General features: G+C 70.4%; 1 protein-coding gene across 2 annotated transcripts; it reads left to right on the top strand.

Annotated features, from left to right (window-relative positions):
• The first annotated feature begins 33 nt into the window (after positions 1 to 33).
• On the top strand, positions 34 to 11,410 carry KIF22 (kinesin family member 22). Of its 2 annotated transcripts, XM_068923230.1 has the most exons (12): positions 34 to 54; positions 1,324 to 1,495; positions 1,578 to 1,705; positions 1,779 to 1,909; positions 4,730 to 5,315; positions 6,909 to 6,942; positions 7,626 to 7,683; positions 8,379 to 8,409; positions 8,503 to 8,543; positions 8,655 to 8,819; positions 11,198 to 11,257; positions 11,356 to 11,410. In XM_068923230.1, exons 1-12 carry the CDS (start codon positions 42 to 44, stop codon positions 11,395 to 11,397), a joined length of 1,461 nt encoding a protein of 486 aa, XP_068779331.1. In that variant the 5' UTR covers positions 34 to 41; the 3' UTR covers positions 11,398 to 11,410. The 2 variants fall into 2 exon arrangements, with proteins under 2 accessions (XP_068779331.1, XP_068779330.1); XM_068923229.1 differs by having other exon boundaries at positions 8,379 to 8,543.
• Positions 11,411 to 11,639: the final 229 nt, after the last annotated feature.

The following is an 11,639-nucleotide window of genomic DNA, read 5'->3' as shown; positions in this document are numbered from 1 at the left end:
GGCGCGGCGCGCGCCTCCTTTCAAACGGTCGCGGCGGCGCGATGGCGGCGGCAGGTGGTGGCGGCGCTCGGGGCTGTGGCGGGAAAAGTGGGGCCGGGGAACGGGGCCGGGGGGGGGGCGTAGCCCTGAGGGGACAAGTCCTGGGGGGACAATGCTGGGGGGGGACAAGTCCTGAGGGGACAAGTTCTGAGGGGACAAATCCTGGGGGGGGGACAAGTCCTGAGGGGAAAATCCTGGCGGGGGGGGACAAGTCCTGAGGGGACAAATCCTGAGGGGAAAATCCTGGGGGGGGGGGGACAAGTCCTGAGGGGAAAATCCTGGCGGGGGGGGACAAGTCCTGAGGGGACAAATCCTGGGGGGGGGACAAGTCCTGAGGGGACAAATCCTGAGGGGAAAATCCTGGGGGGGGGACAAGTCCTGAGGGGAAAATCCTGGCGGGGGGGACAAGTCCTGAGGGGACAAATCCTGAGGGGAAAATCCTGAGGGGGGGACAAGTTCTGAGGGGAAAATCCTGGGGGGGGGGCAAGTCCTGAGGGGACAAATCCTGAGGGGAAAATCCTGGGGGGGGGACAAGTCCTGAGGGGACAAATCCTGAGGGAAAATCCTGGGGGGGGACAAGTCCTGAGGGGAAAATCCTGAGGGGGGGGCAAGTCCTGAGGGGACAAGTCCTGAGGGGAAAATCCTGGGGGGGGGGGACAAGTCCTGAGGGGAAAATCCTGGGGGGGGGACAAGTCCTGAGGGGACAATTTTGGGGGGGACAAGTACTGAGGGGACAAGTCCTGAGGGGATAATCCTGGGGGGGGCAAGCTCTGAGGGAACAAGTGCTGGGGGGGGGGACCAGCCCTGAGGGGACAAATCCTGAGGGCAGGTGGCAAGGGGGGGACAAGCCCCAAGGGGACAAGTCCTGGGGGGGGGGGACAATGCTGGGGGGGGGGACAAGCCCTGAGGGGACAAATCCTGAGGGCAGGTGGCAAGGGGGGGACAAGCCCTGAGGGGACAAGTCCTGAGGGGGGGGGGACAAGCCCCAAGGGGACAAGTCCTGAGCGAGGGGGGGACAATGCTGGGGGGGGGGACAAGCACTGAGGGGAAAATCCTCAGGGAGGGGACAAGTCCCCCATCTTGGGGGGGGGGGCGGTGGTGACAAAGCGTGAGGAGAGAGACCAGCCCAAGGAGGAGGGGGACAACGGGGCCGGGGGGGGGGTGACAGGGGTGGTGACAAAGGGGGGGAAGGGCCCCCCCACCCCCGCCGCGCGCCCCGGAGCCGGCGGGGCGCGTTGAAGGCTAACGGCAGGCGGGCGGGGGGGGGGGGCGGCGCGCGCGCAGCCGGCGCCGGCGGGTGCTCGCCCACCCCCTCGCCCCCCGGGGGGGCCGCTCACCGGGTGCAAGTGTGCGTGCGCCTCCGGCCCGGCGCCCCCGGCCAGGAGCCCAGCGTCCGCCGCCTGGACGCCCGCACCCTGCAGCTCCTCCACGGGCCTCGCCGGGCCTCCGAATACCGGTAGGCGGCTGTGAAAGGGGGCGGCAGCACCTACGGGTGCCCCCCTCGCCTCACCCCACCCGTATTTCCGCCGCCGCCCCAGCTTCGACGCCGTCTACGGCCCCGGCGCTTCGCAGAGCGACGTCTACCTGGGCTCCGTGCGCCCGCTGCTGCCCCACCTCGCCCGCGGCCGCAACGTCAGCGTCCTGGCCTACGGCCCCAGCGCCTCCGGTGAGCGCCCGCCGGCCGGCGGCGCCGCCCGCGGGTGCCCCCGCCGCGCCCCTCACCCCCGCGCTCGCCGTAGGCAAGACGTACACCATGCTGGGCACCGCCGAGGAGCCGGGCGTCATCCCGCGGGCCATGCGCGACCTGCTGCAGCTGGCCGGCCCCGAGGCCGCCGTCTCCGCTTCCTACCTGGAGATCTACCAGGAGCGGGTGAGGCGTCGGCACCCCCGGGTGCCCCCCAGCAACAGGCGTCCCTACTCCCTCGCCCAGGATCCGGGCTGTTTTCACCCCCCCCGGGTGAGCCTACAGGCGGTGCCACCACCCCGTCACCCATTTTATCCCCTCTGATTGTGACTGTTCCCCCCTGGGTGAGCCCGCAACAGGCGCCCCCACCCCGTCACCCATTTTATCCCCTCTGATTGTGACTGTTCCCCCCTGGGTGAGCCCGCAACAGGCGCCCCCACCCCATCACCCATTTTATCCCCCCCGATTCTGACTGTTCCCCCCCCGGGTGAGCCCGCAACAGGCGCCCCCACCCCGTCACCCATTTTATCCCCCCCGATTCTGACTGTTCCCCCCCCGGGTGAGCCTGCAACAGGCGCCCCCACCCCGTCACCCATTTTATCCCCCCCAGATTCTGACTGTTCTCCCCCCGGGTGAGGCCACAACAGGCGCCCCCACCCCATCACCCATTTTATCCCCCCTGATTCTGACTGTTCCCCCCCCGGGTGAGCCCACAACAGGCGCCCCCACCCCATCACCCCCATCACCCATTTTATCCCCCCCGATTCTGACTGTTCCCCCCCTGGATGAGCCCACAACAGGCGCCCCCACCCCATCACCCCCGTCACCCATTTTATCCCCTCTGATTCTGACTGTTCCTCCCCCTGGGTGAGCCCACAACAGGCGCCTCCACCCTGTCACCCATTTTATTCCCTCTGATTCTGACTGTTCCCCTCCCCCGGGTGAGCCCACAACAGGCGCCTCCACCCCATCACCCATTTTATCCCCCCTGATTCTGACTGTTCCCCCCCCAGGTGAGCCCACAACAGGCGCCTCCACCCCGTCACCCATTTTATCCCCCCGATTCTGACTGTTCTCCCCCCCGGGTGAGGCCACAACAGGCGCCCCCACCCCATCACCCATTTTATCCCCCCAGATTCTGACTGTTCCCCCCCGGGTGAGCCCACAACAGGTGCCCCCACCCCATCACCCCCGTCACCCATTTTATCCCCTCTGATTCTGACTGTTCCTCCCCCTGGGTGAGCCCACAACAGGCGCCTCCACCCCGTCACCCATTTTATCCCCCCCGATTCTGACTGTTCTCCCCCCGGGTGAGGCCACAACAGGCGCCCCCACCCCATCACCCATTTTATCCCCCCAGATTCTGACTGTTCCCCCCCCGGGTGAGGCCACAACAGGCGCCCCCACCCTGTCACCCATTTTATCCCCCAGCTTATGGCTGTTCCCCCCCCGGGTGAGCCCACAACAGGCGCCTCCACCCCGTCACCCATTTTATCCCCCCAGATTCTGACTGTTCCCCCCCCGGGTGAGCCCACAACAGGTGCCCCCACCCCATCACCCCCGTCACCCATTTTATCCCCTCTGATTCTGACTGTTCCTCCCCCTGGGTGAGCCCACAACAGGCGCCTCCACCCCGTCACCCATTTTATCCCCCCAGATTCTGACTGTTCCCCCCCCGGGTGAGGCCACAACAGGCGCCCCCACCCCGTCACCCATTTTATCCCCCCAGCTTGTGGCTGTTCCCCTCCCCCAGGTGAGGCCACAACAGGCGCCTCCACCCCGTCACCCATTTTATCCCCCCAGCTTATGGCTGTTCCCCCCCCGGGTGAGCCCACAACAGGCGCCCCCACCCCGTCACCCATTTTATCCCCCCAGACTCTGACTGTTCCCCCCCCGGGTGAGCCCGCAACAGGCACCCCCACCCCATCACCCCCATCACCCATTTTATCCCCCCAGCTTGTGGCTGTTCCCTCCCCCGGGTGAGCCCACAACAGGCGCCTCCACCCTGTCACCCATTTTATCCCCTCTGATTCTGACTGTTCCCCTCCCTGGGTGAGCCCACAACAGGCACCCCCACCCCGTCACCCATTTTATCCCCCCCAGATTCTGACTGTTCCCCCCCGGGTGAGGCCACAACAGGCGCCCCCACCCCATCACCCATTTTATCCCCTCTGATTCTGACTGTTCCCCCCCCCCGGGTGAGCCCACAACAGGCGCCCCCACCCTGTCACCCACTTTATCCCCCCCGATTCTGACTGTTCCCCCCCGGGTGAGCCCACAACAGGCGCCCCCACCCCATCACCCCCATCACCCATTTTATCCCCCCAGATTCTGACTGTTCCTCCCCCGGGTGAGCCCACAACAGGCGCCTCCACCCCATCACCCATTTTATCCCCTCTGATTCTGACTGTTCCCCCCCCGGGTGAGCCCACAACAGGCGCCCCCACCCCACCACCCCCATCACCCATTTTATCCCCCCAGCTTGTGGCTGTTCCCCCCCCCGGGTGAGCCCGCAACAGGCGCCTCCACCCCATCACCCATTTTATCCCCCCAGCTTATGGCTGTTCCCCCCCCGGGTGAGGCCACAACAGGCGCCCCCACCCCATCACCCCCGTCACCCATTTTATCCCCTCTGATTCTGACTGTTCCTCCCCCCGGGTGAGCCCACAACAGGCGCCCCCACCCCGTCACCCATTTTATCCCCCCCGATTCTGACTGTTCCCCCCCGGGTGAGCCCACAACAGGCGCCCCCACCCCATCACCCCCGTCACCCATTTTATCCCCTCTGATTCTGACTGTTCCTCCCCCTGGGTGAGCCCACAACAGGCGCCTCCACCCCATCACCCATTTTATCCCCTCTGATTCTGACTGTTCCCCCCCCGGGTGAGCCCACAACAGGCGCCCCCACCCCGTCACCCATTTTATCCCCCCCGATTCTGACTGTTCCCCCCCCGGGTGAGGCCCGCAACAGGCGCCCCCACCCCGTCACCCCTTTCCTCCCCGCAGCTCGTAGACCTGTTCGCCCCGGCGGGCCCGACCCTGCGGCTACGCGACGCCCCGGCGGTGACGGTCCCGGGACTGACGGAGGCGCCTGTGCGACGGGCGGCCGATTTCGAGCGCCTGTTCCTGCCGGCCGCCCGGCGCCGCCGCCGAGCCGCCCGCACCCTGCTCAACGCCGCCTCCAGCCGGGGCCACGCGCTGTTGCTGCTGCGGGTGACGGCGGGCGCCGGGCGGCCCGCCGCCACCCTGCTGCTGGCCGACCTGGCCGGGGCCGAGGACAACCGGCGCACGGGCAACGCCGGGCGGCGGCGCCTGCGCGAGAGCGGCGCCATCAACGCCTCGCTGGGCGCCCTGCGCCGGGTGGTGGGCGCCCTGGCCCGGCGGTCGCCCCGCGTGCCCTACCGCGACAGCAAGCTGACGCGGGCGCTGCGCGACGCCCTGGGCGGTTCGGCTCGCGCCCTCCTGCTGGCCGCCGTGGCCCCCGACCCCCAGGACGCCCGCGCCGCCCGCGCCGCCCTCGACTTCGCCGCCGCCGCTGCCGGCGTCGTCAACCGCGACGTCGCGCTGCCGCCGCCGGACGCCGGGGCTGACGGTGAGCGCCTGTTGGGGGACGCGTACGGCACCCGGGGGGACGGGGGGACGCGTACGGGACGTGGGGGGACGTTGGGGATGGGGGGACGCGTACGGTACCCAGGAGGATGTTGGGGACGGAGCGGGGACGGGGGGGTTGGGGACGGCGGCGAGGACATGGGGCACCGGGGGGGGGGTATTTGTGTCCCCTGGAGAGCTTTTGGGGGTCTCAGGGGGTGTTTGGGTGCCCGGGTGGGTATTTGGGGGTCCTCGGGGGGGTAGATGGGGTCCTTGGGGGGGTATTTGGGTGCCCGGGGGGGTATTTGGGGGTCCTTGGGGGGGTAGATGGGGTCCTTGGGGGTGTATTTGGGTGCCCGGGGGGTTATTTGGGGGTCCTTGGGGGGTAGATGGGGTCCCGGGAGGGTATTTGGGTGCCCGGGGGGTTATTTGGGGGTCCTTGGGGTGGATGGGGTCCTTGGGGGTGTATTTGGGTGCGCGGGGGGGTTATTTGGGGGTCCTTGGGGTGGATGGGGTCCTTGGGGGTGTATTTGGGTGCCCGGGGGGGTATTTGGGGGTCCTTGGGGGGGTAGATGGGGTCCTTGGGGGGGTATTTGGGTGCCCGGGGGGGTATTTGGGGGTCCTTGGGGGGGTAGATGGGGTCCTTGGGGGGGTATTTGGGTGCCCGGGGGGGTATTTGGGGGTCCTTGGGGTAGATGGGGTCCCGGGGGTATTCAGATGCCTGGGGGGGTATTTGGGGGTCTTTCGGGGGTAGATTGGGTCCTGGGGGGGTATTTGGGTGCCTGGGGGGGTATTTGGGGGTCCTTGGGGTAGATGGGGTCCTTGGGGGGTATTTGCGTGCCCTGGGGGGGTATTTGGGGGTCCCAGGGGGGGTAGATGGGGTCCCAGGGGGGTATTTGGGTGCCTGGGGGGGTATTTGGGGGTCCCGGGGGGTAGATGGGGTCCTTGGGGGGTATTTGAGTGCCCTGGGGGGGTATTTGGGGGTCCTTGGGGGGTAGATGGGGTCCCAGGGGGGTATTTGGGTGCCCGGGAGGTTATTTGGGGGTCCTTGGGGGGTAGATGGGGTCCTTGGGGGGTACTTGGGTGCCCGGGGGGGTATTTGGGGGTCCCGGGGGGGTAGATGGGGTCCCAGGGGGGTATTTGGGTGCCCGGGGGGTTATTTGGGGGTCCTTGGGGGGTAGATGGGGTCCTTGGGGGGTATTTGGGTGCCCGGGGGGGTATTTGGGGGGTCCTTGGGGGGTAGATGGGGTCCCAGGGGGGTATTTGGGTGCCCGGGGGGGTATTTGGGGGTCCCGGGGGGGTAGATGGGGTCCCAGGGGGGTATTTGGGTGCCCGGGGGGTTATTTGGGGGTCCTTGGGGGGTAGATGGGGTCCTTGGGGGGTATTTGGGTGCCTGGGGGGGTATTTGGGGGGTCCTTGGGGGGTAGATGGGGTCCCAGGGGGGTATTTGGGTGCCCAGGGGGGTATTTGGGGGTCCCGGGGGGGTAGATGGGGTCCCGGGGTGTATTTGGGGATGGCGGGGGACATTTGAGTGCCCTGGGGGGGGTATTTGGGTGCCCCGGCCCCCCCCAACCTGCCTCCCTCCCTCCCCCTGCAGACACCACCGACGGCCCTGACACCCCGGAGGCCGGGTAAGCACCCATGGGTGGGGTGGGGGGTCCCCAGGGTGTCCCCACCCCCCCCAAAGCGTCCCCAGGGCGCCCTGAGAGTCCCTAGGGTGGCCCGGGATCCCCAAAGTGTCCCTGGGGTGTCCCCAGGGCTGCGGGGGGGTCCCCAGGGTGTTCCTAGGGTGTTTTGGGGTCCCCAGGGTGTCCCCGGTGTGTCCCCAGGGCTGCGGGGGGGTCCCCAGGTGTCCCCAGGGTGGCACAGGGTCCCTAAGGTGTCCCCGGGGTGTCCCCAGGGCTGCGGGGGGGTCCACAGGTGTCCCCAGGGTGGCCCGGGGTCCCCAAGATGTCCCGGGGGTGTCCCCAGGGCTGCGGGGGGTCCACAGGTGTCCCCAGGGTGGCCCGGGGTCCCCAAGATGTCCCGGGGGTGTCCCCAGGGCTGCGGGGGGTCCGCAGGTGTCCCCAGGGTGGCCCGGTGTCCCCGGGGTGTCCCCAGGGCTGCGGGGGAGTCCGCAGGTGTCCCCAGGGTGGCCCGGGGTCCCCAAAGTGTCCCCAGGGCTGCGGGGGAGTCCGCAGGTGTCCCCAGGGTGGCCCGGGGTCCCCAAAGTGTCCCCAGGGCTGCGGGGGGGGGTGTCCCCAGCTGTCCCCAGGGTGCCACCCGCTAACAGGAGGGGGGGGCCCCCCCGCCCGCCCGCCCGCCGCGTCCCCAGGGCGCCGCCGTCCCCCTCGCTGCTGCGCCGCCTCGAGGACGCCCAGGAGCTGCTGGAGGTGAGCGGTGACACCCGCGGCGGGGTGGCGGTGACACCCATGGCGGGGTGGCGGTGACACGGGGGTGACGGTGATGGCTGGAGTCGGGTGACGATGACACCCATGGGGGTGGCGGTGACACCCACGGCGGGGTGACGATGACAGCTGCGGTGGGGTGACAGTGACACCCACAGGGGTGACGGTGACACCCACGGCGGGGTGGCGGTGACACTGCATGGCGGGGTGACGGTGACACCCGTGGTGGGGTGACAGTGACACCCGCAGCAGGGTGGCGGTGACACGCACGGGGGTGGCGGTGACACTCGTGGCGGGGTGGCGGTGACACCCACGACGGGGTGGCGGCGACACCCATGGCGGGGTGGCAGTGACACCCACGGCGGGGTGGCGGTGACACTGTGGGGGTGGGGTGACGGTGACACCCGCGGCGGGGTGGCGCTGACACCCACAGGGGTGACGGTGACACCTGTGTCGGGGTAGCGGTGACACCCATGGCAGGGTGGCGGTGACACCCACGGCGGGGTGGCGGTGACACTGTGGGGGTGGGGTAGCGGTGACACCCATGGGGGTGGCGGTGACACCCATGGGGGTGACGGTGACCCCTGCGTCGGGGTAGCGGTGACACCCACGGCGGTGACGGTGACACCCACGGCGGTGACAGTGACGCCGCTGTCCCGCTCTCCCCCCCCCCCCCGCAGAAGCTGAAGGCGAAGCACCCGCCGGCGCCAGGTAGGGGCCACCCGTCCCCCTCCGCAGCGGGCCCAGGCGTCCGGGCTGCCCCCCACCCACCCAAACCGACGTCCCCCCCACCCCCTCCCCCAGGAGCGGTGGCCGAGCCCGTCGTGGTGCTGCAGCGCCGGAAGGTAGGTGGGTGCCGGGGTGGGGCGGGGGGGCGGCGCGAGGGGCACCCGCGGGTGCCGCCGCCTGTTGCCGGCGTCACCCAGCGCCTCGGCCCGGCCTCCGTCCCCCCGCAGGGCTGTCGCCGGTGGCAGGCGACGCCGCGGCCCGACCTGCTGGCCGCCGCCCGGCGCCGGGTGCTGCGGGGGCTCAACGGGGACCCGCGGGGGCTGCGGCGGGTGGGGGCCGCCCGGGCCCGCCGCATCCTGGCCTGGCGCCGCCGCCACGGGCCCTTCGCCTCCGTGAGTTGCCTCGTTCCCCCTCCCCCCGCCTCGGCCCCGTGTCACCCCTGGGGGTCTTGTCACCTCCCCGTGTCACCCAGGGGTGTCTTGTCACCTCCCCGTGTCACCTGGGGGTGTCCTGTCATCCCCTGTGCCGCTTGCTGGGTGTCCTGTCACCCTCCCGCGTCACCCCTGGGGGTCTTGTCACCTCCCCGTGTCACCCGGGGGTGTCTTGTCACCTCCCCATGTCACCCGGGGGTGTCCTGCCATCCCCTGTGCCGCTTCCTGGGTGTCCTGTCACCCTCCCGCGTCACCCCTGGGTGTCTTGTCACCTCCCCGTGTCACCCAGGGGTGTCTTGTCACCTTCCCGTGTCACCCGGGGGTGTCCTGTCATCCCCTGTGCCGCTTCCTGGGTGTCCTGTCACCCTCCTGCGTCACCCCTGGGGGTCTTGTCACCTCCCCGTGTCACCCAGGGGTGTCTTGTCACCTTCCCGTGTCACCCGGGGTGTCCTGTCATCCCTGTGCCGCTTGCTGGGTGTCCTGTCACCCTCCTGCATCACCCCTGGGGGTCTTGTCACCTCCCCGTGTCACCCGGGGGTGTCCTGCCATCCCCTGTGCCGCTTGCTGGGTGTCCTGTCACCCTCCCGCGTCACCCCTGGGTGTCTTGTCACCTCCCCGTGTCACCCGGGGGTGTCCTGCCATCTCCTGTACCACTTGCTGGGTGTCCTGTCACCCTCCCGCGTCACCCCTGGGGGTCTTGTCACCTCCCTGTGTCACCCAGGGGTGTCTTGTCACCTCCTTGTGTCACCCAGGGGTGTCCTGCCATCCCCTGTGCTGCTTCCTGGGTGTCCTGTCACCCTCCCGCGTCACCCCTGGGGGTCTTGTCACCTCCCCGTGTCACCTAATGCCAGCCCAGGTCCCTGTCACCCTCCTGGGGCCCCCATCACCCCCAAATGCCACTGCTGGGTCCCCTGTCACCCGCCTGGATCTCCCCCTGTGTCACCTGATGCCACCCCCAGGTCCCCCGTCACCCCATGTCACCCTCAGGTCCCCTGTCACCCAGTGCCCCCCCCCCAGGTCCCCTGTCACCCCCGGGTCTCCCATCCTGTCTGCGTCACCCAGCGCCACCCCCGGGTCCCCATCACCCCCGTGTCACCCAGCGCCACCCCTGGGACCCCTGTCACCCCTGTGTCACCCAGCACCACCCCCAGGTGCCACCGCCAGCTCCCCGGGTCTCCTGTCACTCCCATGTCACCCAGCGCCACCCTTGGGTCCCTGTCACCCAGCGCCACCCCCAGGTCCCCGTCACCCCCGTCACCCAGCGCCACCCCTGGGTCCCTGCCCCCCCCCATCACCCCCGTGTCACCCAGCGCCACCCCCGGGTCCCGTCACCCCCTCGTCACCCAGCGCCACCCCTGGGTCCCCGTCACCTAGCGCCACCCCCGGGTCCCTGCCCCCCCGTCACCCCCATGTCACCCAGAGCCACCCCCAGGTCCCCGTCACCCCCATGTCACCCAGCACCACCCCTGGGTCCCCGTCACCCCCCTGTCACCCAGTGCCACCCCTGGGTCCCTGCCCCCCCGTCACCCCCGTGTCACCCAGCGCCACCCCCGGGTCCCCGTCACCCCCCCGTCACCCAGCGCCACCCCCGGGTCCCCGTCACCCCCATGTCACCCAGTGCCACCCCCAGGTCTCCGTCACCCTCCCGTCACCCAGCGCCACCCCCGGGTCCCTGCCCCCCCATCACCCCCGTGTCACCCAGCGCCACCCCCGGGTCCCCGTCACCCAGCGCCACCTCCAGGTCCCTGCCCCCCCGTCACCCCCCCGTCACCCAGTGCCACCCCTGGGTCCCCGTCACCCCCCCGTCACCCAGCGCCACCCCTGGGTCCCCGTCACCCAGCGCCACCCCCGGGTCCCTGCCCTCCCCGTCACCCCCATGTCACCCAGTGCCACCCCCAGGTCCCTGTCACCCCCATGTCACCCAGCGCCACCCCCGGGTCCCCGTCACCCCCCTGTCACCCAGTGCCACCCCTGGGTCCCTGCCCCCCCCGTCACCCCCGTGTCACCCAGCGCCACCCCCAGGTCCCCATCACCCACCCGTCACCCAGCGCCACCCCTGGGTCCCTGCCCCCCCCGTCACCCCCCTGTCACCCAGTGCCACCCCTGGGTCCCTGCCCCCCCCATCACCCCCGTGTCACCCAGCGCCACCCCCGGGTCCCCGTCACCCCCGTGTCACCCAGCGCCACCCCCGGGTCCCCGTCACCCAGCGCCACCCCCGTGTCACCCAGCGCCACCCCCGGGTCCCCGTCACCCCCCTGTCACCCAGCGCCACCCCCGGGTCCCTGCCCCCCCCCCCCGTCCTGGCGCCACCCGCAGGTGCCACCGCCGTGTCCCCGCAGCTGGAGCAGCTGGCGCAGGTGCCCGGCTTCACCGCCGCCGCCGTGACGGCGCTGCTGGAGGTGAGCGCGCGCCCGGCAGCCGCGGGTGACGCCCGGGTGACACGCGGGTGACAAGCGGGTGACCACCCTCCTCCCCCCCCCTCCTTGCCTCCCCCCAGGCCAACCTGCCCGAAGCCTTGGAGCCCCCCGAGAGCCAATAAAGAGTCTCCCGGACGCCTGGGCCCTCTCTTTGGGGGGGGGGGGGAAGGAGGGGTTGGGTCAGGGCGAGCCGGACGCCTGGGTCCCTCCCGGACGCCTGGGCCCCTCGGGTGTGCCCGGACGCCTGGTGCCCTCCTACATGGGGTGGGGGCAGCCGGACGCCTGGGCCCTGTGTACACGAGGGGGGAGGGGACGGAGCTGGAGGAGCCGCCCGGACGCCTGGGCCCCTCGGAGGATTGGTTTC

Source organism: Struthio camelus, chromosome 32 (genome assembly GCF_040807025.1).
Source record: "Struthio camelus isolate bStrCam1 chromosome 32, bStrCam1.hap1, whole genome shotgun sequence".
In the NCBI taxonomy this organism is placed as follows: Eukaryota; Metazoa; Chordata; class Aves; order Struthioniformes; family Struthionidae; genus Struthio; species Struthio camelus.
This window is presented reverse-complemented; position numbering and strand designations above follow the sequence as displayed.

Bases quoted from the DNA above. Each gene is read 5' to 3' on its own strand.
- KIF22 (XM_068923229.1), top strand. The intron at 7,684-8,378 runs GTGAGCGGTGAC...CCCCCCCCGCAG, and splicing joins ACGCCCAGGAGCTGCTGGAG to AAGCTGAAGGCGAAGCACCC. The intron at 8,820-11,197 runs GTGAGTTGCCTC...GTGTCCCCGCAG, and splicing joins GCCACGGGCCCTTCGCCTCC to CTGGAGCAGCTGGCGCAGGT.